Source organism: Aulostomus chinensis, chromosome 9 (assembly GCF_037954235.1).
Source record: "Aulostomus chinensis isolate RoL2024-O1b breed Wild chromosome 9, RoL_Achi_v1.0, whole genome shotgun sequence".
Classification (NCBI taxonomy): Eukaryota; Metazoa; Chordata; class Actinopteri; order Syngnathiformes; family Aulostomidae; genus Aulostomus; species Aulostomus chinensis.
In genome coordinates, this window is record NC_141328.1 from 19,361,773 (window position 1) to 19,384,707 (window position 22,935).

The 22,935-nt window shown below is 42.3% G+C and overlaps 3 protein-coding genes across 4 annotated transcripts in view; 1 reads left to right on the forward strand and 2 right to left on the reverse strand.

The window, feature by feature from the left end:
- Window positions 1–6,032, reverse strand: part of LOC147256181 (E3 ubiquitin/ISG15 ligase TRIM25) — a 29,750-nt gene extending 23,718 nt beyond the window's left edge. The window contains exon 1 of the mRNA XM_086214086.1: window positions 5,432–6,032. The gene's annotated coding sequence lies outside the window, so the exon portion shown is untranslated. The remainder of the gene's footprint in view (window positions 1–5,431) is intronic.
- On the forward strand, window positions 263–3,859 carry LOC147256183 (twist-related protein 2-like). Its single transcript, XM_086214090.1, has 2 exons — window positions 263–1,802; window positions 3,323–3,859. The coding sequence occupies exon 1, from the start codon at window positions 590–592 to the stop codon at window positions 1,223–1,225; it is 636 nt and encodes a 211-aa protein (XP_086070216.1). The 5' UTR covers window positions 263–589; the 3' UTR covers window positions 1,226–1,802; window positions 3,323–3,859.
- Window positions 6,033–7,703: 1,671 nt separating the features above from the next.
- Window positions 7,704–22,935, reverse strand: part of hdac7a (histone deacetylase 7a) — a 61,385-nt gene continuing 46,153 nt past the window's right edge. For both annotated transcript variants that reach the window (XM_086214085.1, XM_086214084.1), the window contains exons 12-26: window positions 22,578–22,778; window positions 21,870–22,101; window positions 21,483–21,616; window positions 21,031–21,151; window positions 20,636–20,685; window positions 19,965–20,072; window positions 19,131–19,186; window positions 18,810–18,897; window positions 18,606–18,725; window positions 17,755–17,852; window positions 12,625–12,743; window positions 12,151–12,284; window positions 11,599–11,680; window positions 11,284–11,422; window positions 7,704–11,189 (exon numbers count right to left, since the gene is read on the reverse strand). In XM_086214085.1, coding sequence (XP_086070211.1) covers window positions 11,147–11,189; window positions 11,284–11,422; window positions 11,599–11,680; window positions 12,151–12,284; window positions 12,625–12,743; window positions 17,755–17,852; window positions 18,606–18,725; window positions 18,810–18,897; window positions 19,131–19,186; window positions 19,965–20,072; window positions 20,636–20,685; window positions 21,031–21,151; window positions 21,483–21,616; window positions 21,870–22,101; window positions 22,578–22,778 — 1,725 coding nt within the window. In that variant the 3' untranslated portion in view covers window positions 7,704–11,146. The remainder of the gene's footprint in view (window positions 11,190–11,283; window positions 11,423–11,598; window positions 11,681–12,150; window positions 12,285–12,624; window positions 12,744–17,754; window positions 17,853–18,605; window positions 18,726–18,809; window positions 18,898–19,130; window positions 19,187–19,964; window positions 20,073–20,635; window positions 20,686–21,030; window positions 21,152–21,482; window positions 21,617–21,869; window positions 22,102–22,577; window positions 22,779–22,935) is intronic.

Sequence of the window (22,935 nt, forward strand, 5' to 3'; positions counted from 1 at the left end):
GCAACTTCTATGACAGGGAGCAAACGTCACAACGGTTGGAGTTGGTTGGCTGTACGGCGCACCTTTGTCTCCGCCTTGCCCCTTTGATCAGACCAATAGTTTAAGATTCGTTCTTCCTGTTGTCTTAAGCTCAGCTGTCCAAAAAAAACCCGTCCTCTAGACCAATGAGTGAGGAGGATGGGTGGGCAGCTGTAACTTTCACGGTCCCCTCCCTTTAAAAAGTCAGATTCAAGTTGCTGTCGACTCACATGCAGCTACAGGAGCGGGACGTGAGAACGGTCTGACTGGCGGCGATCCATGCATGTAGATGAAGCTCTGCGGCGAGTTTAGCACCGACCAATCACCTGGCATGTTTGGATGTGATACAATGTAAAGCTGGAGACAAAACGACAGAGCTGAGGGCCAGAGAAAACTCACAACGCAACAGAGGGAGTTCCTGACAAGAAGAGAGGGAAACTGTGTGAGAGAAGACAAGGGGGAGTGGAGAGAGAGAGAGAGAGAGAGAGAGAGACATACCGAAGCAGCGAGAGGAGGAGGGAAGGATCGAAACACTTACAGAAGCATCAACTTGATAAAAACGTGGCCGAGTATGAGAGAGGAGGAGCAGTCCAACGATGACCAACCTGTGGGAGAGGTGCTTTCTAGTGAAGAGAACACAGGGAGACCACCTTCCAATGCCTGTCCCGTCGTCGTAGCAACACCAGGGATCATAAGGCGTAAACGGCAGACAGGCTCACCTGTGGAGGTTACCACAGTTACCGCCACTACATCATTGGACGATGGCAAGGTCAAGCCAGGGGATCAGATCTACACCCCAACTGGAACCAAAAGGCTAAAAAAGAGTCCTCAACATCGGCCTCCTTCCTCAGACCCTTCCCTTTCTCCCATCCCCGGCCGTAGTCCTGGAGATCTCTCGGCCCTCGAGGACCCACACGGTCAGCGGGTGATTGCCAACATTCGAGAGCGCCAGCGGACACAATCCCTGAATGAGGCATTTGCTTCATTGCGTAAGATAATTCCAACACTGCCTTCTGACAAACTGAGCAAGATCCAAACCCTGAAACTGGCGTCGCGCTACATCGACTTCCTGTACCAGGTTCTGCAGAGCGATGAAATGGACTCAAAGCTGACAGGTTGTAACTACCTGGCCCACGAGAGACTGAGCTACGCCTTCTCCGTGTGGAGGATGGAGGGAGCCTGGTCCACCATGTCTGCTGGTCACTAGTGCTGCCTGGACGCAGGACTCAACTGGTGACCTTAAATGTACAATACAATCCTCACGACAGGGAATAATTCTTACTTGAAGAGCTGAGGAGGCGTTGAGCCTGCTCTCAGTTGACTCACACCTCCGTTTACATCATCTGTTTGCCTCAGCGGTGATGGAAAGACTATGTGACTCTAGAAGAGGCAGAATTTGGATTGAGCTGGTTCTGAAACCGTGACCCTGGCTTAGAAAAATAGTCATTTTTCATTACAGTCAAGTCACTTATCACATTCCTTCTTTGTGCGCTTGCCAAAACCAGCTTTTCCTCCTTGCTTGTGCCAATGGCAGCATTTGAGAACTGTATCGCTACAGGGACAGTGTGTGTATTCACGTCTTAAAGGATTCTTTTAAAAAATTTGTACTGTTTATGAAGATCACAATGGATCAGCTGGATTTGCTTCAAGAACATTTCAAACCAGATGCTTCTCGTCCCTGCTCACTCGGCTCATGAAGCTAAACCTCATCGTCCTCTTCGTCATCACCTTTGATTTTAGCACCATCGGTATCATGATCATCAGGTCCATCATCATCACTATAGGTATGCATATTTTCACCTACACTGGAGCTTCAGTCTTAGCTTGCACCGGACATAAAATAAGGTTGTAAAACTGGTGGAACAACTAAAGTATGCGGATGGATAATAAAAAAAGATGGACTTCTTCTTTTCCTTTTTAACTCCGACTTTTCCAAGGCACATGATGTATCCCTGGCCACCTTCGAATCCAAAAGATGGTGGAAAAAAGCAGCCATCCATCGTCCTGACTTAAGTTTCTCCTCTTTAGACCCAAACCAAGCCCCTTTGTTTCTTCTGGTGCCAAAAAAACTCTCCTCTTAAATTCTTTCCTCTCATTCTGACCCAAATTTGCTTGCGTTGCACGAAACCGTGATACAGCTACGGCGAGCTGACGAGGAGGCGTAATGAAAACAAACGGTTTCTGAAAGCTATGAATCATACGTGTCACCATCAAAGGGGAGGCTGATGCGGCTCCCCACTGGGCTCCCATAAACCACTGGGAGTGATGGAGGAGGTGAGAGCTGATTTATACACACACACACACACACACACACACACACACACACACACACACACACACACACACAAACTCAAATGCACATCCAGAGATAGGTGTCTGCACACACAGGCTTTTCTATGGAACAGTATTACCAAATTGTCATTCTTAAACCTCTTGGTTTTACCTGCATTACTTCGCTCTATTTCATTAAAACAACCAAACTCCCCAGCGACGAGGATTCTCGCGGTAGTTTGTACTCTACACATTCATGACACGCCACTTCTTCCATCACTTCCAGTATGCGTGAATACCAGCAACCTATCATTAGTGTCCCAGGGAGGTAGCTAATGTTTCCAGCTCCAATGAAGAAAGTCTTTTAGTGAGCCCCAAAGTCAGCACAGGCATCCCTGAGGGGTCTCAAACTATCACCTGACATCTTAGAAAACACTTGACATTTAGAGAGAATCCAGTTTTTATTGACTGGTGTTTGAAAGAACATGACACCTTTTTGGTAAATACACATATTTGCTGTTCCACCTTGGTCTATCTTGGTCTAGCCAATGTTTGTTTATCATCAGAAGAGCGACTGCAGACCTTGATGACTTTTAACAGAGGAATGCTAACTCCACCCATCCACTACCATTCATTGTGCGAAGCTAACTAGCAGTCAGCCAGTCTCAGCTTCCTGCTGGGTGCACACAGGAGAGAAGGGTATCTATTTTCTCGTCTGACTCTTGGGAGGAAGTACAACAAAAAAATTTTCCCCAAAAGCTGAAAATCACTGCCACATTTGTAGAGTGTCCCAACTTTTCTGTATGCAGACTGATCGCAGTTCAGTGTCACGTTTTGTGTAAATAATTAATTGAAATGAGAGCGACTGTTAAGTTCGTCTTCTAGGTTACTGCTGATGAGTTTGAGTAAAAAAAGTAGAATAATCACGCCCGTGTGCCGTCTCTGATGAATACGTTAAAATGTGCATTCCGAGTACTGACCGCCAAGGTGGAGCGCTTACTGCAGTAACACCTCTGGCTTTTTCTCTTTGCAGCTGCTGAATCAAGTGACGGATCTTCCCCGCCCGTCTCCGCTCCGTGATATCTGCCATTCTACTCACGTGGACTTTGACACACAAGTGGACATTTTTAGTAACAACACTTGCGAAGGGAGAAAGAGGACTATTTAAGTATATAAAAAAAATGTATATCAATCAGAATTTGGACTGACTTGGAGAAGGATTTTTTTACTTTTTTTTTTCTTTTTTGCTGTCAAGCCAAACTGACAAAGAGGAAAGGTAGATAGACTGTGCGAGTGTTTGGTCTGATTTAAAACATAAGACAGAGATTAACAGTCTTCACGCGAGTCAAGCTGTCCATCTCTTGTTCTTTAATTTACAGGCTTTGTTTTTAGAAGCAAACATTGACTCAAGCGTGAAATGATGGGCAGTATTACGAGAGACAGAGCTGCAGTTTCAGTCCTGAAAATAAAGCTGTCCCCAAACAAATCATGAGATTCTTGTTGTTGAAGTAAAAACTGGATGATGAAGGATTTATACGAGCGCCGCACCCTCTTTGTCTCCTGTCTCCCTTGTTAAACTCTCTCTCCTTCGCTCCCTCTCCTTTTTTGACAGTGGGCCAGCACTACAAACAGGAAGGTCTCCGAGCGTCTGAGTGATAGTAGATACATCTCCGGTGCAGCAAGTGTTGCAGGTTGATTGGCTGCTGATCTTTCTAGATCAGTTAGCGACCTTGAGCCGACACAGCCGCAGCAGCAGAACAAAGACGACGAGACCTTCCGCCTCCTCCGCTTCTGCTTTGTGGCTGAGGAGCATCTATTTAGCAGACAACTGCCCCTCTACCAAATATTTACTGCTACACTCACTGTCTTTTTATACACTCACTCCAGTCACTGCCCTCCAGCTGCAGTGTCTTGCTCACACGCCCCATCCAGTTTCTCCCAACTTTTTTCCTAAATTCAGTATTTTGCAAGTTGGCGAGGACGAGAATCCTCAACGGCGCAGACAAACAAACTAAACAAACTACAAACTACAACGTCCGCAGGCTGAAAGAGGAGTCAAGGAAAGGATGCCTTCAAACGGGCGTGAACTGAAAATTAAAACTTTAGTTTATGTTGTTTGTTGATGGATAAATTCCCTTATTAGCTTCTATACTGTCTAACAATTTAGAATACATTCAGACAAAGGAAACTGGAAATTCGGTTCTCATTAAGAGATTAATTTAAATGACAATATCTTTAAGGCAATACTTCAACCAAAATGTTTCAATTCTCAATTAAAAAAAAAAAATCATTTATGACACCCCAAATCAAAAATGAACTTGAGGGGATTTATAAGCTTTACACAACGCTACATCCTCTGTCCCTCGATCAGGGTGAGGAAAAATCCTAAAATTTACATGGGGGGGGGGGGATCAACACAATAAAAGAAATTGACAATTTCTAAGTTGAGGGGCTGTTTAAGGCTGTTTAAGCCTTCACATACAGTACGACGACACAGCTATTCTCTATCTATCTATCTATCTATCTATCTATCTATCTATCTATCTATCTCTATTCAGCCTCATAATCTTCATCTCATATTTCATCAAAGAAGATGATCAGATCGGGCCTGGGGACTTCCCACTGCAGTGCACCGAGGGTACAGATGCACCAGCAGCACCGGAGGCTAGGCTAACGCCGCCACTGGCTAGGCCAACGCTAATATTTAGGCTAGCTCCCTCGGACATGTTACCGGAAAATCTGGAGTCATAGCCGTTGTTTGACTCTCGTGCTGGGTAGGGCACTCTTTTTTTTTTCAATGACGCGAGTGTAAAGGTACAGTAATAAAATACAATAAATTCAGGTTTGCCACCAAGTCAAACAATGGGAGCAGGAGATGAGGGACCTACCAGGACTTCCTAATTCATAGGTTTTTGCATTCACAACCGTGAAGTTTCTGTAAAGTGAAAGATCAATTTGTTTAGGTCTTTACGACTGTTGGGTTGTAATTCCGATGTAGCAATGTTAATTATTTAGTGCAGGCATACCACACTTTATAACTAATTTTGTGTGAGATGGAAAGCTGGCATGCAGACACTCATACTTAAAGCACAGTTGTTACAGTTACAGGTTGTAAATATAAAACAAAGGTGGAGTGTCTTACCTGGGGTAGAAGTACACACCCCTCCTTCCTCCCCTCATATCCCAGTGCTGAAAACCTCTTAACTCCCACTGTTGACAGTCACCAGTTCCAAATTGTAATTGCAGAAAAATGTATCTCAGACGTCGCAGATCCCACAGGGAGAGTCGGTGCCAGCTGGAGCCTTTTGAACAGATTTGCCTGGCAGTTTTTAGAAGACGGGCAACAGAAGCAGGTGCAACAGCAGCGGCTCCATCTCTCCCGTTTGCAGTCTCCTCTGACCCGGGCAGCGGCGGCTCTGCTGTGTACTGAGCTAATGGTGTTGGCGGCACCTCGGAGCTGGTTGACGACCTTGGCAGCAGGTCTGCTGTGTTAGCCGCGCTAGCGTGAGCTCGTCCCGGGCTGCTCCTGGTCCTCTGCGCCTCCACGTCTTCACATTCTGTCGGCTGCTGGCTGGCGGGCTCCACCAACTGTTGTTTGGCTTTTTGTCTTTTAAATGTCATTTTGAATATCTCTGAAAAGCCATAGTTTCTCATTGTTTACACTAAAATGGAACGCTAGCAAGCTTAGCTGAATCGCTGACTGCACAAGGGGAACTTCACGACGTGTTTGTGACAGTGCCATGTCACATGACTGCTCATGAGTCAATTTATTGCAGATACATAGCCTTTTTCCAATGTAGGAGGAGCTGCACGTACTTGGGACCCACCCCCTTAAGACCCACCTGCACAACCCACCTGCAACTCTACTCTGGTGCTCGGTTGAATCCTGGAGTGAGATCACGTGGGAAACATCAGTTTATTTTTTTTACCCCGATACAACTGTGCGTAGGCGGGGTTACAAATACTTCATCTTCTCATTCAGGGTCTGAATGATTTTTCTCGGGAGTTTCACTCTGGTCAACCAGTGACACGTGGTCCTGTAGGTGCAGCGCTTCCAAAAAAAACAACAACAAAAACCCCTCTGCTGGGATTACCTGGTAGCTGCATGAGCCATACAGCAAACACTGACTTGTAAATGGCTTGTCTTTCCTTGTAGGTTCATCTGTCGCTGCAGGTAACAGATTCTCCCTTTATGCCAAGGTTTTGCAGTCACTATGTATTATGTGTGTGTGTGCGTGTGTGCGCGCGCTTACGAAGGAAAGAGCCAGCAGAAAGGCTTTCAAGTCCCTCCTGTTTAATGAGGTCTGTATGCTTTTGCCTGGTCAGTCAGGAACAGTTAATTCCTCCAGAGAGAACATGTTATAATGTGCAATTAAAGGCTCTGGGGATATTTATAACCCATTTGGGCTTTAAGAGTCGTTGGTTGATCTTAAAGTAGCCTGCTGGTTTACTGCTGTGTAGACTATTGCTGTGTCATTAAAGCTTTAACACAACAAGTCAGGGTATGAATAAACTGCATTAAAGGGCTCAATTAAAATAGAACTCGAGTGAGTGGTGAAATAAAGTGTTATTGTTCCTCGAGGTTCACTGCGAAATGGAAAGTTCCAATTTTTACTTTTCCCGATAACAAGAGGTTGGGTGGAAACATGCGCAATAGTGTTAACAATGTCACACACCAATGACATATCAGTATTTCTACCAACCTTGATTTTGTTCATGTGAAACATGACTACACTGAACAGTAAACAAATGCCAAAAATGTAGAGTTTGCTGATAAAAAATAAACATTAAGCAAATGACCACAACCAATGTGTGTTTTAGTCAACATGCCCCCCCCCCCCAAAAAAAACTTCACTTTAAGGTTCACAGCAAAGATATCAAAGTCAGTTTTCATGGACTAAGCTAAAATAAAAGTGTTTTGGTTAATATTTGACTAATATACTTTCAGTCATGTAAACTAAATAAAAACAGAACAGGAATGAAATAGACATTTGATGATAGATTTCTGTCCATTTAATTTATGCCTGTTTTTATTTAAGATTATGCCCAAAAAACAAAAAAAAAAGTAAATGAGAATACTTTAGATTCATTGGGTTTAAATGTTGCATGCAGGTGTCCTTTACCTCAGGAAATTAGGTTTGGTTTGTCGTTCAGAGCTGCAAATGCACTCGCTGGCCGGATCAGTTTCCTCTGATGTCATCTGGACCATTTCAGGGTCCTCATAAAAACACTTAAGCTTACATGCATGCATTTACTTCCTACTTTCCTGTACTCAAATGTAATTTTCTTCTGTAATGAAATGTATTCTTTACATTTACAAAAATACTTATCTAAATCTCATGTTTTGTGCAGGATGACTAGAGAATGACTTTGTATCTTCTCCTGAAATAAGGCACATTTCTATCCATGCTGTAGTTATCAAATGTATTGACACAAAAGTCACCCGCAGCTTCTGCATTGTAAAGTTTTGATTAAAAAAAAAAAAAAAGAACCCACAAAAGGCTTGCATTGGAAAGTATTTCTTTTTAATCAAGAGGAAAAGACAAAAATAACAGTACAAAATAGACAATCTTTCTATACATACACATGAAAGGAAATGTGAAGGAAAAATAACACATAATGGTAAATAATCAAGAATAGCATGAAAAAAGATTTCAATGTCATGTTTATAGATACAGAGTTACTGTAAGTCCAGTTAGTTAAGAGATACCAATACACATACAACTCAATGCATCAAGGCACGCGTGTGATGTGTGTATTTTGGTCTTGGAGGTTCTATTTACAGTGTCTTTCTTTAAGAAGGTACAAATGACATCAGTCATTGAGGGAATGCAGAGTTGAGGCGTAAACGACCTCTGCTGGGAATATCACTGTGTACAGAAGTCATTAACAGTATTTGACGGACACACAGAGACTAACACATTACTGAAGTGAGCATATGACTTCATAGACACCACATCCATCTGCTGGGCATGCTGGGTAAGATGCTAACCGTCGCTGGCTGCTACTATTATCTACAACACTACAAGAATGATGCAGTTTTCAGTTGCACTTGTCAACATTACATAACACCCCCCCCCCCCCCATCCATCAAAATAATGATGAAGCTAATATTTTGGTTTCTTCTGTCTTGATTATTATCACGACTCTGCAGCGTTCTGTTGGGCAGCCAATGCCCTATGTTGGACTCTGGGGACAGCACATGCGTGCAACCACACACATACGCACGCATGCACACGCCATCGATGCTAAACTGACAGTACTTCCTTTGGTCAGTGACAATGTGCTGTACAGATGGTGTTAACTTTCAAAAGCTGCATTTACACAAAAATGCAAATTGCTTTAAAGGGCTCTCGCTATCAAATCTTAGCCATGAAAGTTGAAAATCTGCTGCTTTGGATCCAGTTCATCATGTTCGTGATGACTTAGAGGAGGCACCCGTGTTCAGACAAAGCCCGATGAGGAGCCAGAAACTGGTTAGAAATGATCTTCACTCTTTTCAGGTTAAAGAACAAATATAGAATAAATGGAAATCAGTGCCTTTTGGAAGCATATTGTGTCAACCTACGATATATTTAAGCTCTAGTCTGAAAACATGAGTACTTGCTCTCAAATGCTGGTAAAACCCTGGTGTGCATGGAAAATATCCTCAGTCAGCTCTGGTTTGCAACAAAATAACCTCCTTACAAAGCAACATGATCTTCTAATTTAGATATATGGAATGCAGAGCCCTTAAGAAACTTGCCCCTCTGTAGCAGACTGAAAAAGGTAACTTTGAAGCAATACTTCACCCAAAAATATTTTGCCTTTCACATATACAAAAATTGAGCTCACAAAGATGGTTTTTCTACCTGTGTCCTTTCTTTGTGATGCCAGAATGCAGAAATGAGCCAGCCACATGTATTTAGCTTGAAGCTAATGACTACTGTTGGCTAACAACTGCTAAAGCAACAACAGCAAAACTGACAAGTAACCTGTTCTTTATCCAACTAAACTAACTTGAACAGTTTCATAGCTGTCATCCATAAGTTGCCATTACCTTCAAGCTAAATTTACATGGCTGGTTCATAATGCATTCATGAGTCACAAAGAAGTGATGCAGGAAGAAAAACTTCTCTGCGAGCTCAAGACACCTATTTGTGAGTACTTGAAAGGAAAAAAAAACAAAACACCTTTTTTGGAGACATCAATTTGAGATGAGCACTTTGGGGGAGTTTTTATGCATTTAGCATGGCACCATGTAGCCTGATGCCAAGTCAGATAGCCACAGTTGCATTCAACAGAGTATGAGCAAACACTCATGGAAAAAAAAGACCAAAACAGTCAGTTTCACTTAAAAACAAAACAATGCCTTAGTTTCCTAAATTAGACATTGACAAAGCCTGGAAGTCAGACATTTTTGAAGATAATGAACAAAACATTCAAAGCACTACTAACCAGGCCTTGACAACTCTATACAGCATGTATGTGGACACCAAGCAGCTCCCACAGAAGTCTGCATATGTGATGATGTTCACTTACATCCACAGGTTCAAATACTGTCTTCAAAAGACGAGTCGTTCCGAGAGAAAGTTCTTGTTGCGTCCACACGGTCCCGTTGCCAAGTGCAGGCTGTTTAAGGCAGTTTCCCTTGGTTGATGTCTAAGTGCATTAAAATTGTTGCTACAACTGAACAATACAATGGTCCTCAGTGGTGCCACGGTGGAATGAACGCTCATTTCCTCTAAAATATAAACAGTAATATACAGTATTCAATACTAGTGGTACATCTATAGCTCGTCATTGTTCTGCACACACCTGTGTGTGTGCGCGCGCGCTGTGTGTGTGTATCTAAGACATGAAACAGCAGTGAAAACAAATCCTGCTCTTAAAATCTTGTCCACGTTCCAAATCAACTTCATCAAAAATACAACTCTACAGTATTTCGGTCAATCTGTGAGTGTGTCGAGGAGTTCATAAGACATCTCAGGTGATGAGTGGGACAAAGACATGGCAAAAAGGCCGTCCATTCATCCAAATCTTCAAAAACAATGCCATAACTCAGAGGAGAGTTGTTTGGTTTTTCCCAGAGCTTTGGAATTTCTTATGCTTCACATTATGGAATGAACAGTGCAATAAAACAGCAGGGAGCTTTTCCCTTTCTTTGTTTCTCCAAAACCACAGTTGTCCATGTTGCGTCTTCTTTTTCTCTCTGTCTTTTTTTTAGTGGTTAAACTGCGTGTAATGACATTAAGCAGACAATCACTGGGTCGTTTTTCCATATTCTGTTTGTCTTTTTTTAAATGTGGTCACTCGTTGCATCTTGTCTATCAGGTGTGTGTGTGTATGTGTGTAAATGCTTTCACCTGATATCACTTGGCCATCCGCCGTTTTCATCTCGTTCGGTTGGCATTTGCTTCAGCTAAGATTAAGGAAGCAAGGTGGCACAGGAGAGCGTCACTTATAGTCCAAAGTCTCCTTCTGAACCTTACTGTTGGTCCTCACGTTAAGCAAGTTAACAGTGTGTGGTACATAGTGCTTCAAGAAAAATCAGAGTTGTCTGTTTCTATATGGTTTACAGAGCTGTTGTACTGTACAAACACAGAATCCAAAGTCAGTCAGGAGATATGAAAAGTCTATTAAAGATCATCTAGTATTGCTCTTTGGTGAGGTTTCCCAGCTGTAGGTGGTGCTGGTTGCCAGCACTGAGGTGCTCACGTCTGTAGAGGTTCAGCTGTGTGTGTTGTTTGTGTACATGTGTGAAAATAAGGCAGGTGGTTGGGGCTCAGTGGCATCACAAAAAAGTCCCCTGTTGTGGTCATGAGAAAACTGGAGATCCGAGGCTACCGGTGTTCCTGAGGTGATTGGTGGAATCCTTCTACATGGAGTCACTGTCATGTTCCATTGGTTCATCAGGAAGGCTGGAGGAAAGAGTGAATTGAGTCAGTGAAGAGCTGGGAGTGTGTTACACTTCTTGATTGCACGACTGTGTGTGAGTTAATATGTGTCAGTTACCTCTTGTTGGAAAGAACTCCCACAGAGAGCGAAGCCAGAGCGTTGACAGCATCTGTCTCTTCGCAGTCTCTTCTCTGAGCAGCTAGGTAGGACAGAGCCACTGACCCACTGTAGGCCTTCACACTCTGCCAGTACTGACCTGCACGCGCGCGCACACACACACACACACACACACACACACACACACACACACACACAATCATGCATTAACTGGAGCAGCATAGCCGCATGTGTTGCATATTAAAATGCAAAGGGAAAAATGGTCAATTAGATATTCACAAAATTCCATCAAGTTCAGAAGTGTTTTCTGCTCACTTTGTATCTGTATGACCGTCTGCAGGGAGTGGACAGCGTTAGCGTTGGGCTTCTGGAGTAGAACCTCCTCTGACATCGGCTCCTGCAGGACCAACACACAACCATGAGGACACATTCACCTCACATTCATTCATATATCTTAAAACTATCAATGTGGGAAGAACATGCTTTAAGATTGCTTGAATACAATTCTATTTGGTGTGTAGGTTGTCCACAAATATGGTCAGTTACCTAGTTAGAAAATATATCTCTTCAACTGTCTGGTGTAATGGATGAAAAGACATATTTTTCCCTCAGAAGAGCTTCCTACTTCATTCTCTGCATTTCTGCATTGGAGGCTTCAAGTTCCCACTGAAAACCGAACTGATTGTCATTTTTGCCACAGCCCACGCTCACACTAAGTTCTTATGAAAGAGACAAATAACTGAAATGTGTTGTCGGAGATTCCCTGTCTGTCAAAACCCTTGATACGAAACAGACCCTAGGAATTTTAATGCTATTATAAATGGTTTCCTCATCGAAGCAGAATTTGAATAGAACAGCAGGCCTCACCTGTATGCCCAGGAGTGCACTGACGCAGGCTTCAGACGCATCACAGATAGCAGTGAGGTCATGACCTCCCTCAAGTGCTAAAACCACACGACCCCCTGCTAGAGACATGAGCTGGCGTGTCAGGAAGCCAAAACCTGTGGTAGAGACACACATGATAAGATGAACTAAGAGCTAACCCCAATAAAACTGCTGTTAGCAACTTAGTGTCCAAAACCAACCTAAACTAGTGTTACTATCATTTCCAATATTGAAACAAGTGTGTATTTTTACCTCATGGATCCTCCCACAGCACCGTGCAAACTACTTAGTACTATAATTATGGTTACATCAGGGATGCAGTAGTCTTTGGTCTGTCTAGTAATGTTTCTAAATACCCGCAGTACCAATACACAACATTTTTACTGCTAGACATTAGAGCTTGCGTGATAGATTGGAAGGTGGAGTGTACTGTCTGTGGTCAAGAGCTGAGCTTACATTTGGCGGAGACCTTGTACCCTCCAAGCGGAGCAGGGTTGCCTTCAGCAGCATCGAACCCAGCTGACACCAGGACAACATCCGGGGAAAACTCCTGGGCGATTGGCATCACCACCGTCCTGCAATCACACACAAAGACACACCACTGTTAAAGTGTTGCAAGGTTGATACAAGTTGAATTTTAGGTTCTTAAAGAACAACACCAGTGTGTAATCTTCATATTCCAAGCAGTGTTTAAAGCCAAGATAAACCTGGCAGTGTTATCCGCAGTGAGAAGGATCAAGTGGTTGTTCTGGTGCCGATCTTTCTGATCTGCCCATGTGCACATTTCATCCTTAATTATATAGCAAGAGTCAAAAGAGAGCAAATCTGGTTTCTTCTTCAGTCACACGAGTGTATCAACATGGAGCCAGGCCCACAGCATAATTGTGCCAGTGTTTCTACCATAAAACACATAAAGATGATTGAATGATCATTTCAAAGCCATCAAAATGCACAAATGTTACTGTCAACAATTTTGAAATGGAAATAATAGTCACAAAAAAAACAACTTAATAGAGTAACACTGGAAGTCTTTCCAATGCTGTACAGAAATCACAACTGATCAGATAAATGACAAATAACAAATGCAGCTATAACAAATCTAGGTACTTATTAACGAATTAAACAGCTTAACTATTTCTACAATTGTCTCTCATCAGTAATTTTCCATTGGGAGAGGCCACACCCGTGCTATCCTTTTCTTTTTCTATCGCTGCTGACTGTTTGCTTCATGGTGTTGCTTGATGGTGAGGATTCACGCTCTCTTGCTTTTTCTTGTGCTGCATGATAGTTACAATCCTCCAATTGCAAAACAAATCCATTTTCTCGCTTCTCATCACAGGAAACTATTAGCCAGCTCCACAGCAACCATGTATTACCTCTTAAATCTTCTGCTTTGTCCTCCAACCATTACATTCAAGCTACCAACTCAATCTGCCACCAGAATACAGAATATTACAGATTTTGATGATTTGAAGGAAGAGCATCTCCCAATGTGTATAGGTAGGCTCATTCAAAGCTAGCAAAACCATTAAATTAGAGTAGATCGCCAAAGCCCTACACTGGTTTTTTTTTTTTAAGTCCAAGTGCCAGTCACTCTGAGATGACAAATATTGATAATATGTCTAGAAAAAAAATCACCGGCAGACACAACCTTTGATGCAGAAGCCTTGACTAAGTCTGCTTGACAGTGTTACATTATTTTATCAACTCCTGTAGCCGCTCAATGTTTTTTAGGGGCTTGAAACAGATGAGGATTTCCTTCAAGCTATTGTTTTTTAGGAGGAGAGCAGTGCTGTCCCAGGGCGGGGAGAGGCTGGACGCTGCCGGCAGAGTTCAAAGCCGGTGTGTGTGAGTCTGTTTCCCATTAGAGGCCTGTCACTCTCCTCACGTCATTGACAACACAGAAAAGAGGAAAACAGTCCATCTGGGATCCATTTACCTTCATTATTCTGCCTGGGGACTTTGGAGACCTCCCCCTCCTCTATCCACAAACACACACACACACACACACACACACACACATATCTACAAACACATATATCCACACACACACACACACACACACACACACACACACACACACACACACACTGCTGTCATGACTGCATGCAGATGGACAACATGAGCTCATAGACAAAAATGAGGGCACACTGAGATAAAACACAAACACATTCCAGTGTGGGAGTGTACAAGTTCACATACAACAAAAAGACATTGCAGCTCATTTGAATTTTCATGCACATACACGTAACGCCAAATAAAGCAGAAATGCATTCACGTTGCTGGATGCTGTTTGTTGAGCTTCGGTTACATACTGATTCAAGGTCGATACATAAAGCAGACCTAAACTTTATTGTAGTCACGAGGGTGTGAAGCATAGCATGCACCCACTTGTCATTCATTCCCACACACAACCGCAGAAACCAACGCCACCTCTCCTGTAGAGCCATAAAAGGTCCAGCGCTCCCCCAAGAGAGTAAAACTACAGATAAACTAATGGAAAGATGGAGGCCAGGGGGAGGAGAGGAGGGGATGCTTATTAAAGATCAATCCAAGCAAGAGAGGGAAGGGGGAGAGCGTGCATGAGGGAGGGATGGCGTCGGGGGGGATGGAAAAGAAAACGGGTGAGAATGAAGGATAAGGTGAGCTCCCCCTCTGAGGTTGACACACTCACAAACTTAAGCCCATAAAATGTCTTCCATTAAATGGCTCATACGTTTAGTTTTTCACCTACAGACGCTTTTAGCAAACTTTGTTCATTGCTGTGGTGACTGGATGGGTGGGTGTGTGTGTGTGGGGGGGGGGGGGTAGATTCAGACTCCTTATGAAACTCTTTATGAGTTTTTGGGCAGGAGGCCTCCCCATTAGTGCCTGAAATGAGATTACATGGATGTATGGAAAAATAATTATTTCACGCGAGGTTGAAGTCCACCTTTGTGGGATGTCATCCCCTCTTTCTACCCTCATTTCCTGTCATGAAAGCGCTCTCAAACAAGAATTTGGAAAACAACCAATTCGTCACAATAAAATGGAAGCCCATTTTCTATTTTAAACTTCACTCACTTGGAATCTGTGTTCCCAACAACAATCACTTCCTAATGTCTGGAGATGACCACTTTTTGTAATTGAGCAGACATCTGAAAGGTTTTGATGTGGTTAACTCTGAACATCTGAGGCGCCGATGTTTCTTCTAACTTCTATTAGGTCCAGATCTGAATACGACGACACACGATTGGCATTTTGTAAGAATAATGATACTCTGGATCAGTTTTGTCACTGTGGATCATTGCGCTCATGATCACCTCTGTTCTAGTGTTGAGGAACAACAGGGAGAAATAAACTAAAATCTTTACGATGAGCAACTGAATCAGACAATATAATAGGATTAACAATTCAAAACTGCCATTTCTTAATTTCCTCAGACTCAAGATGAAGCCCAAAGATGAAAATAATGTGGAACCCTGATATGCTTGTGAAAGGTGTCGCACTCCATGCAGTCTTCTAATATACAGCAATGAGGCACAGGCGGGATCATTTAGTACAGTAATCATTGGGCAGTCAGCTGTTCGAGGACCTCTAGCGCAAGAATCAAAGTAATGTGCTTCTCTATTTTTGAGAGAGGTGGGTCTCCTCTCCCCCCTCCTCTGGCTTGCACACTTGAATTGTGCAGATTGTGCTTTTTCCTCAGGGTGTGGCGCTCAGTTTTTGCCATGTATTTCATTTTTTTGACACAGCCCCCCCCCCCCCAAAAACTTGGTGAAGTTTGGGTTTGTTTTTGCTGTCCTTTTCATTACCGTGTCTTACTGAATGAATTAAAACAGGGATATATGGAAATGAGTGAACTGCAGCATCACATGTGAGCAATTCTACAATCATTGAGATTAATACATCAATGCATGCACAGTTTTAAAAATCTGATGAGAGTAATAGATCACCTCAGTATTCAGGAGCCAGAGAGAGGACTTGCTCAAGGACACATAAGCATGAAATCTTTCTGCCTTTGGATTCGTTACACTCAAATAAGCAGTATTATATCTGAATACTTTTTGTACTCAAAGTAGATAAAAACATTGGACTTCCTGTGAAAACATTTTCTTGTACTTTTGGTATTCGATTCTTTAAATCTCACCTGGTCTGAATGAACACAGTTCCTGAGCAGAGCAAATTACCATTATCAATGCCTTCAAAATGCCATATAGGTCAGGTGTTCGGAGGACACTCAGCTCACAACATCACCAAAGACAAAGAAAATTAACTTCATGTACCCTTGAATTAAAGTCTGTTCAGAAACAGATCAAATGAAACACATACGATTTAGTAACACAAGTAATGAAATTCTTAAGGCCCCATATAAGCCAAAAAATGAGAAAAGGACATTGCTGTAAGTACTGTCACAGATGTCTGTGTGCCAACCCTCACAGAACTAAAAAGACATTTTTTGAAAAATGGGATTCTGATTCTCACTAAAGCATGGCGATGTAAGGCAGAAACATGGGGGACCAAGGGGACATTGTTAACATGGACTGACAAGTGTACATGCGGTGTACCTAGGAATGTTAACTGTCTGGTGTTTCAGCTGATGCACCTCTGGATGGCGACTTGATTCCTGCTGCGGTATGTGACCTAAAAGGTAAAAGCATCCGTCCCTCTAGTGAAGATTCACATGAACTTAGCCTGTCTGCTGTTGTGTTGCTGGAGGGGATGCAATCATTAATCAACAACATTAATGATATGATGATATGATGTTTTAGAGAATACCATGTGGGTTGAGTTTGACTGGAAAAACAGGTCTGCATTGATCCTCGAAGAAACTCTTACACACGAGAAAATCTATGAATGTTGCAAGTTTTCCTGAATTATTTGCAAAAGTGATCTTTCATGCATGAGGCACACTGCAATAAGAGGAACTAAATGCAAGGAAGCAGATATTTGTAAGAGGTGACAATCTGTGTTCTTATTCACTCTGAGGATAATGGCCCACCCACCATACACATTTCAGCATCTGTTTATTTGCCCTTTTACAGTAACAATGTGGCAGTCATCCTTGCGGCTGACCATGCCAGACAAACAGAAAGCCACACGACAGAAATGTAATTTCTGCCAACCACCCACTGATAATAAACCAACGCAGGAGCAGGAAGTAACTGTTCACATACTGTCAAATGCGAGACTTGAGACCATTTGCTGTAAAACATCAGTGGTGACAGTAACAGGGAGCACCAGACACAAGCTGTCCAAATGATGGGGATAATTAGTTAGGCAGAAGATGCATCAGAGCAGTGTGAAGCCAGGCATCATCTGGCTGTGGCTCATTGTGAAGAACAGACCAGTGGATCTTTTTCACACCCAGGACATGGATAAATAACAGAGAGCTATTAGTGCCACTGATGGAGGATTTCAATTCATTATAGGGAGAAAGACCTGCAGACTGCTGGACCTGTACAAGATGAGATTTTATGATGAATATTTTGTAAACTCTATGTACCTGTATGTACATGTGTCTGTTCACAGTCTTATCTCTGTCTCATTTCTATCGCAGTGAAAGCTTGTACTGCAGGTATTACAAAATGCAGAACTTGCTCCTACCTGAATGCAGCAAGGTATTCAGCATCTCCCATGGGTGGGTCCAGCCCTCCTGTCCATGCCACATTCACACTGAAGCCCTTGCCTGCTCCATTGCCGACCTGAAACCCAAGATCTAGTTAAGAACCATTTGGTGCTGTATCTTCACTAAGCCATTTGCAGTTTAAATTCACACTTCATCAAAAAAAGTGTAATTTGTTCATCAATTATGGGCTTTGAGATCTCGAGAATACACAAATACATTGTTCCCCTGTATTACATCTTGATGCTTGAAGGTACAAAAGTTGCCACACCTTAAGATTGATGTGAACCAATCAGAGTGTGCAGTTTTGCATATTATGTCAGTAAACCTTTGGGCCATGTCACAGAAATGTACTTTTATTATTTAACAGTGCAGAAGTCTTTTATGGTAACATTTAAACACACAATCTCCATCCCTACACAGCACAAAACAAACCAAAAGCAAATCATATACATCATGAAATTTCATCTAAGGACCTGTCTTTGTGGCATGTCCAGAGTGACAACTAAGAGTGCACTGCCTCACAGAGTAAGAGCACAAGAGCAACTACTTATTTAATCAATACTCACAGTGTGCATGCGCTCTGTAGTTTTTCAACCAGCAATGCACTTGAGTTCAGAAGCAGATGATTTATAAAGTTTTGCTGCTGTTAATTTTCTGTCTCCATTTGCAAAAACATTTTCAGAATTTTGAGTTCCCTATGAAGCCATGCAGGGTAAAATAGCTTCATTAATTCAAGACACCCAACAGCAAGTACTTGACGGCCAAATTACCCTTTTTGCTGCTAACACCTCTACAGCTGTCTGGTGTCAGGCTCTGATATATCACCCACCTCAGCTGGTGACCCACTGCCGGGGAAAAAGTTCCCATTATCATAACGATGAAGTGAGATGTAGAGAACACTTGGATCGCTGTAGAAAGCTTCCTGTGTGCCATTGCCATGGTGAACATCCTAGTGACAGCAATATAACAGTGATGTTACTGTGGGTTTCGATCTATGTAAACAACAGAGAAGAATGGACAAGCCGTCCTTTACCCAATCAACAATGAGGATCTTGCTGACGCTGAGCTTGTGCTGGAGTTGCTTGGCAGCTATGGCCACTGAGTTGAAGTAGCAGAAACCCCTGTAGAGAAAATAAGAGTCGATACGCGTTAAGCAGCAGCACTTCAATAGTGTCTGTGATACAAAAAACAAACAAAAAAAGAGGGTGTTTTACTGGGAAAAATAAAGTAATTAGTCCATTTATAAATAATAAAACTGAAAAACATACAAGAAACACAGAAAGTGCTTATTTTGTACTTTTGTGTCCTCTCTAAATTCAGAAATACCATCCACACAATGCGCTCAAACACTTACATTGGATTGGACGGGTCTGCGTGGTGGCCTGGCGGTCTGACCACAGCAAAGCCGTTCTGTGTCAAAAAATAAAATCAGATATCACTAAACACAAACTACTTTGAGTGTATAATACTTTAATTTTTATAACAGAAACAAATCCACAACCAAACATCAAAACCTTGGAACCTGCTATCACTAAACTAACATTAAAAAAAACAAAAACAGAAATAAGGCATCAATGTTTTTCAGATTATTGCAGTAGCAAAATATAATGTGCTGTGGATTTTGTCAGTAAAGGTTTAATCTTACGGCTCCATTTTTTTGTTTCAGTAGGTTGTGAAGAGGTAACAGAAGAGCAATAATTCAACCAAAACCTTGTAGAGCCCTCTGGACTTTGAAGTGGGTTAGTAGTCCTTTAAGGCAGGGTGAGGCATACTTCTGTGCCGGATGTATTTATAAGTTAATGGTTCTCTCTAAAAAAGTTGACATCCATGATAGGAAATTCCAAACTGTTTTTTTGGCTCATAACCGCTGACTCTGGGCTTTCATTTTTTGACCCGACGCATATATCTCCCTCTGGCATGATAAATGCACTTTCAGTCATATTATGACAGGTATATCATAATTGTTGTTGTTGTTGTTGTTGTATTGTCACTCTTTACCTCCACCACCAATAACCTGACAGTTTTTGGAGCATTATTGTTTCTGTAGTCTTTACACTTTCTTTGTGTACTAATACATCAAGAAGTTTGTATATGATGCATGGCTGAAAATATGACATTGAATGAAACAACAAATGATCCCTAACTGAAAAACTTGTCAATGGCGTGCAACTGGGGTTGAGTTTCTCACCTTTAGCTCACCCTTGGCAACTCTGACGGCCAGCTCAACAACACTGCCGGCAGCCATGCGTGATGCTGTGGAGGTGTGTGACTCATTCCAGATGGTGTCATTATCAACCTGCCAATCAAAAGGCAAATCAGGAGCACACTAAATGAATAGAAGAAAAAAATCCAAACTCATGTATGCGTATATCTGTAAAATCTAAAATGTCTTTAGAACAAAGGGACACATTCTCCATCCTGCAGCCTGGTATTTAAAAATATATGCTTTATTATCCCATTTGAAGACCAGATCCACATTTGCTGGTAATCTAACTTTCCATTCCGTTTGTTCTCTCCTGTTTGTTCACAAACTGGCATTACTGTCCATCTGGCTTGGACAATGAAATCCAAGGCATTTCTTTTATCCCCGGTCCTGGACATGCTGTTCTCATTAGTCTGACTTGTCATGGTTCAATACAGACTGTCAGGCAAACGTTAGCATTGGGCCAAGCCTGCTCTCTTTTCATGTTTAATATCCTCTTTTGCTTTCTTTCTTGTGATTTTGTTTTGTTGCTGGCCTTTGAACCTATATCGTCTTTCATTTCATCAATGTAGTAATTGTGTTGTATCGTTACAGTTTTCATTAAGAGCTCTGGAGTAATGTGATCTAAAATAGAGTAAAGTTGTCTTTGTTCTTACCCCTACACCCCCGCATGGTAACATCACAAACGTCCTTTGAGAGAGGATTCCTGAGGACACAGAAACAGAAAAAAATCAATATAAAATTTAAATGCAAGAAGAAAATACACATGCTGACCTGATACAAACCCTTCAACTGGTGTATTTATGGCATATGAAAATCATATGTGACTGATAGACATAACCCTTACATATTTATAAGGAATTGTTTTCTTTTAGCTTGGAGTTGGACATCTGGAACATGGCTATGGGATATGGTTGTAATGTTCCTCATCATATTCGCTCTGCATGGAAAGTCTTTCATGTTAACTCATAATTCATTTAAATTTGTTTCGAAACTACATACAGCAACTTAGAAAAACTGTACCCATCTATTGGTCTCTGGTGTAACATACCAGCCAGTTTGCGGTTATCCAGTTTGAGCCTGTTGAGTGGGTTGGTGCCATAGAGCAACACATGGCGCTCTGTGTGGACCGACTGCAGCTCCTCCAAGGTAGCTTTACGACCACGAATGCTCTGAGGAAACAACATTTTCAATGACATTTCTCAACTCTCAACCCCAGGTCTTCGATGCTGGTTGAAGCAACAGTATACATCTCTATGTATTCAGTGTATAATAATCATACACAGGGGTTGACAGCCTGCCGATTGCATCAAAACTGTATTTATTGTAATTCGGCTTAGTGCGATCACTCTGATGGGTTGTTAAGGACAAGAGAATGACAGTCTCTACAGCACTATTCGGTGTGCGAGTGTGTGTGTGTGTGTGTGTGTGTGTGTGTGTGTGTGTGTGTGTGTGTGTGTGTGTGTGTGCATGTGCGTTATGTTTAAGTGTTTCATGTTCTACCTCACACTGCCCCCTCAAGCCTCTCTCCTGTAGTCGGGACCAGATGCTCTGTATTCTCCCAGCATGCTCTGGGTGACTGCTGTTGTCTCCACATGTGCACTGGTGCTTCAACATCTGAGAGTCATACACCAGGCCTGCACATACAAACACACACACAGTCAGGCAGTACTCGAAATTTTTATTGATGTGATAAATCCTAATTTGGACGAACAACTATTTGACTCCTTATCATGCCACATGATTATAACACCTGTCATCCTTTTTCACACCTGACTTCTCTGTCATTTAAACATGTTTATTTCGTTTTCTTTCATTTCTGTTTAAATTTTAAATACATTAGAGTTTGAAATATTTATACCCCATTGATACTGTGCATGTGCAGCTCACCCGTGGTGAAACGTGGTTTGCTGCTGGCATCTTGTGCGGTCAGGCTAAGGGGTTTCTCAGGCAGAGTGAGAGACGTTGAGGCGGGAGATGACTGAGTACGTGACAGGGGGCGATGGACACCCAGGCTGCTACTGACCCCTCCACTTCCACTGCTACGTAACATGGGTACTGCCAGGGTCTCCATCTGCCGATGCAGCTGCTGCAATTGCTTCTGCTGTTCCCATAGCAACGACTACAGAAAGAAGTAAGCGATAGAGACGAAACATAGTCCAGTTGTAAACGTAATTGTCATTGACAAAAAACAAGTTACTGGTTAAAGAGGCAGGACAAACCACAGAGGGACTTATTCCAAACCACTGGGGATACTGTTGGCTGAATTTACCTGATTTCAGCCATTTTAAATTACACTGCAACAAATCTGGAAGCCTGCTTTTATACCTAGGTTATTAAAACCTTTCCTCCATCTGATGAACATTTCCACTATTTAGCCCTGGCTATCCTGAGCTGACCTTGAAAACATCATTCATCATTCATTCTCATTCACACACTGGCCTCATTTCACTCAATTTAACTACATAGCTAGACTAGAGTGATACAAATACAAATGTTAGGTCGCCATCTGCAGGAATGTTGAATGAATGACACTTAAGGTTTTATTCCATCTAGTCTTACTACAGTATCTTGTCAATAAATGTTGTGTTCTCTAACCTGGTTTAGTATGAGTGCATGTTGCAGGTTTATTTGCTCTTCATGGCTTTTGGATGCCGTTGGCTCCACCTCCCTCAAATCTGCCCTCACTCCGCTCTGATACGCCGGCTCTGAGGGCGATGTTCCGCCACCGTCCTCTGAATCCATATCCTCAGAGGGGATCTGATGCAGTCTGGGCTTCTCGCTGGATTTGGACATGAGCTACACAGGCAAAGAAACACTAAAGCTCAGAAAAACATCAATGCAATATAAGGACTGTGTCTGATCTTACATATTTTATGTGCAGACACTATAGTTCAGGATGTTTGCAGGAGAATAAGAACTGACAAAAAGATTTTCCAAGCAAACAAAGCAAAAC

Bases quoted from the DNA above. Each gene is read 5' to 3' on its own strand.
- LOC147256183 (XM_086214090.1), top strand. From the start codon at position 590: ATGAGAGAGGAGGAGCAGTCCAACGATGACCAACCTGTGGGAGAGGTG.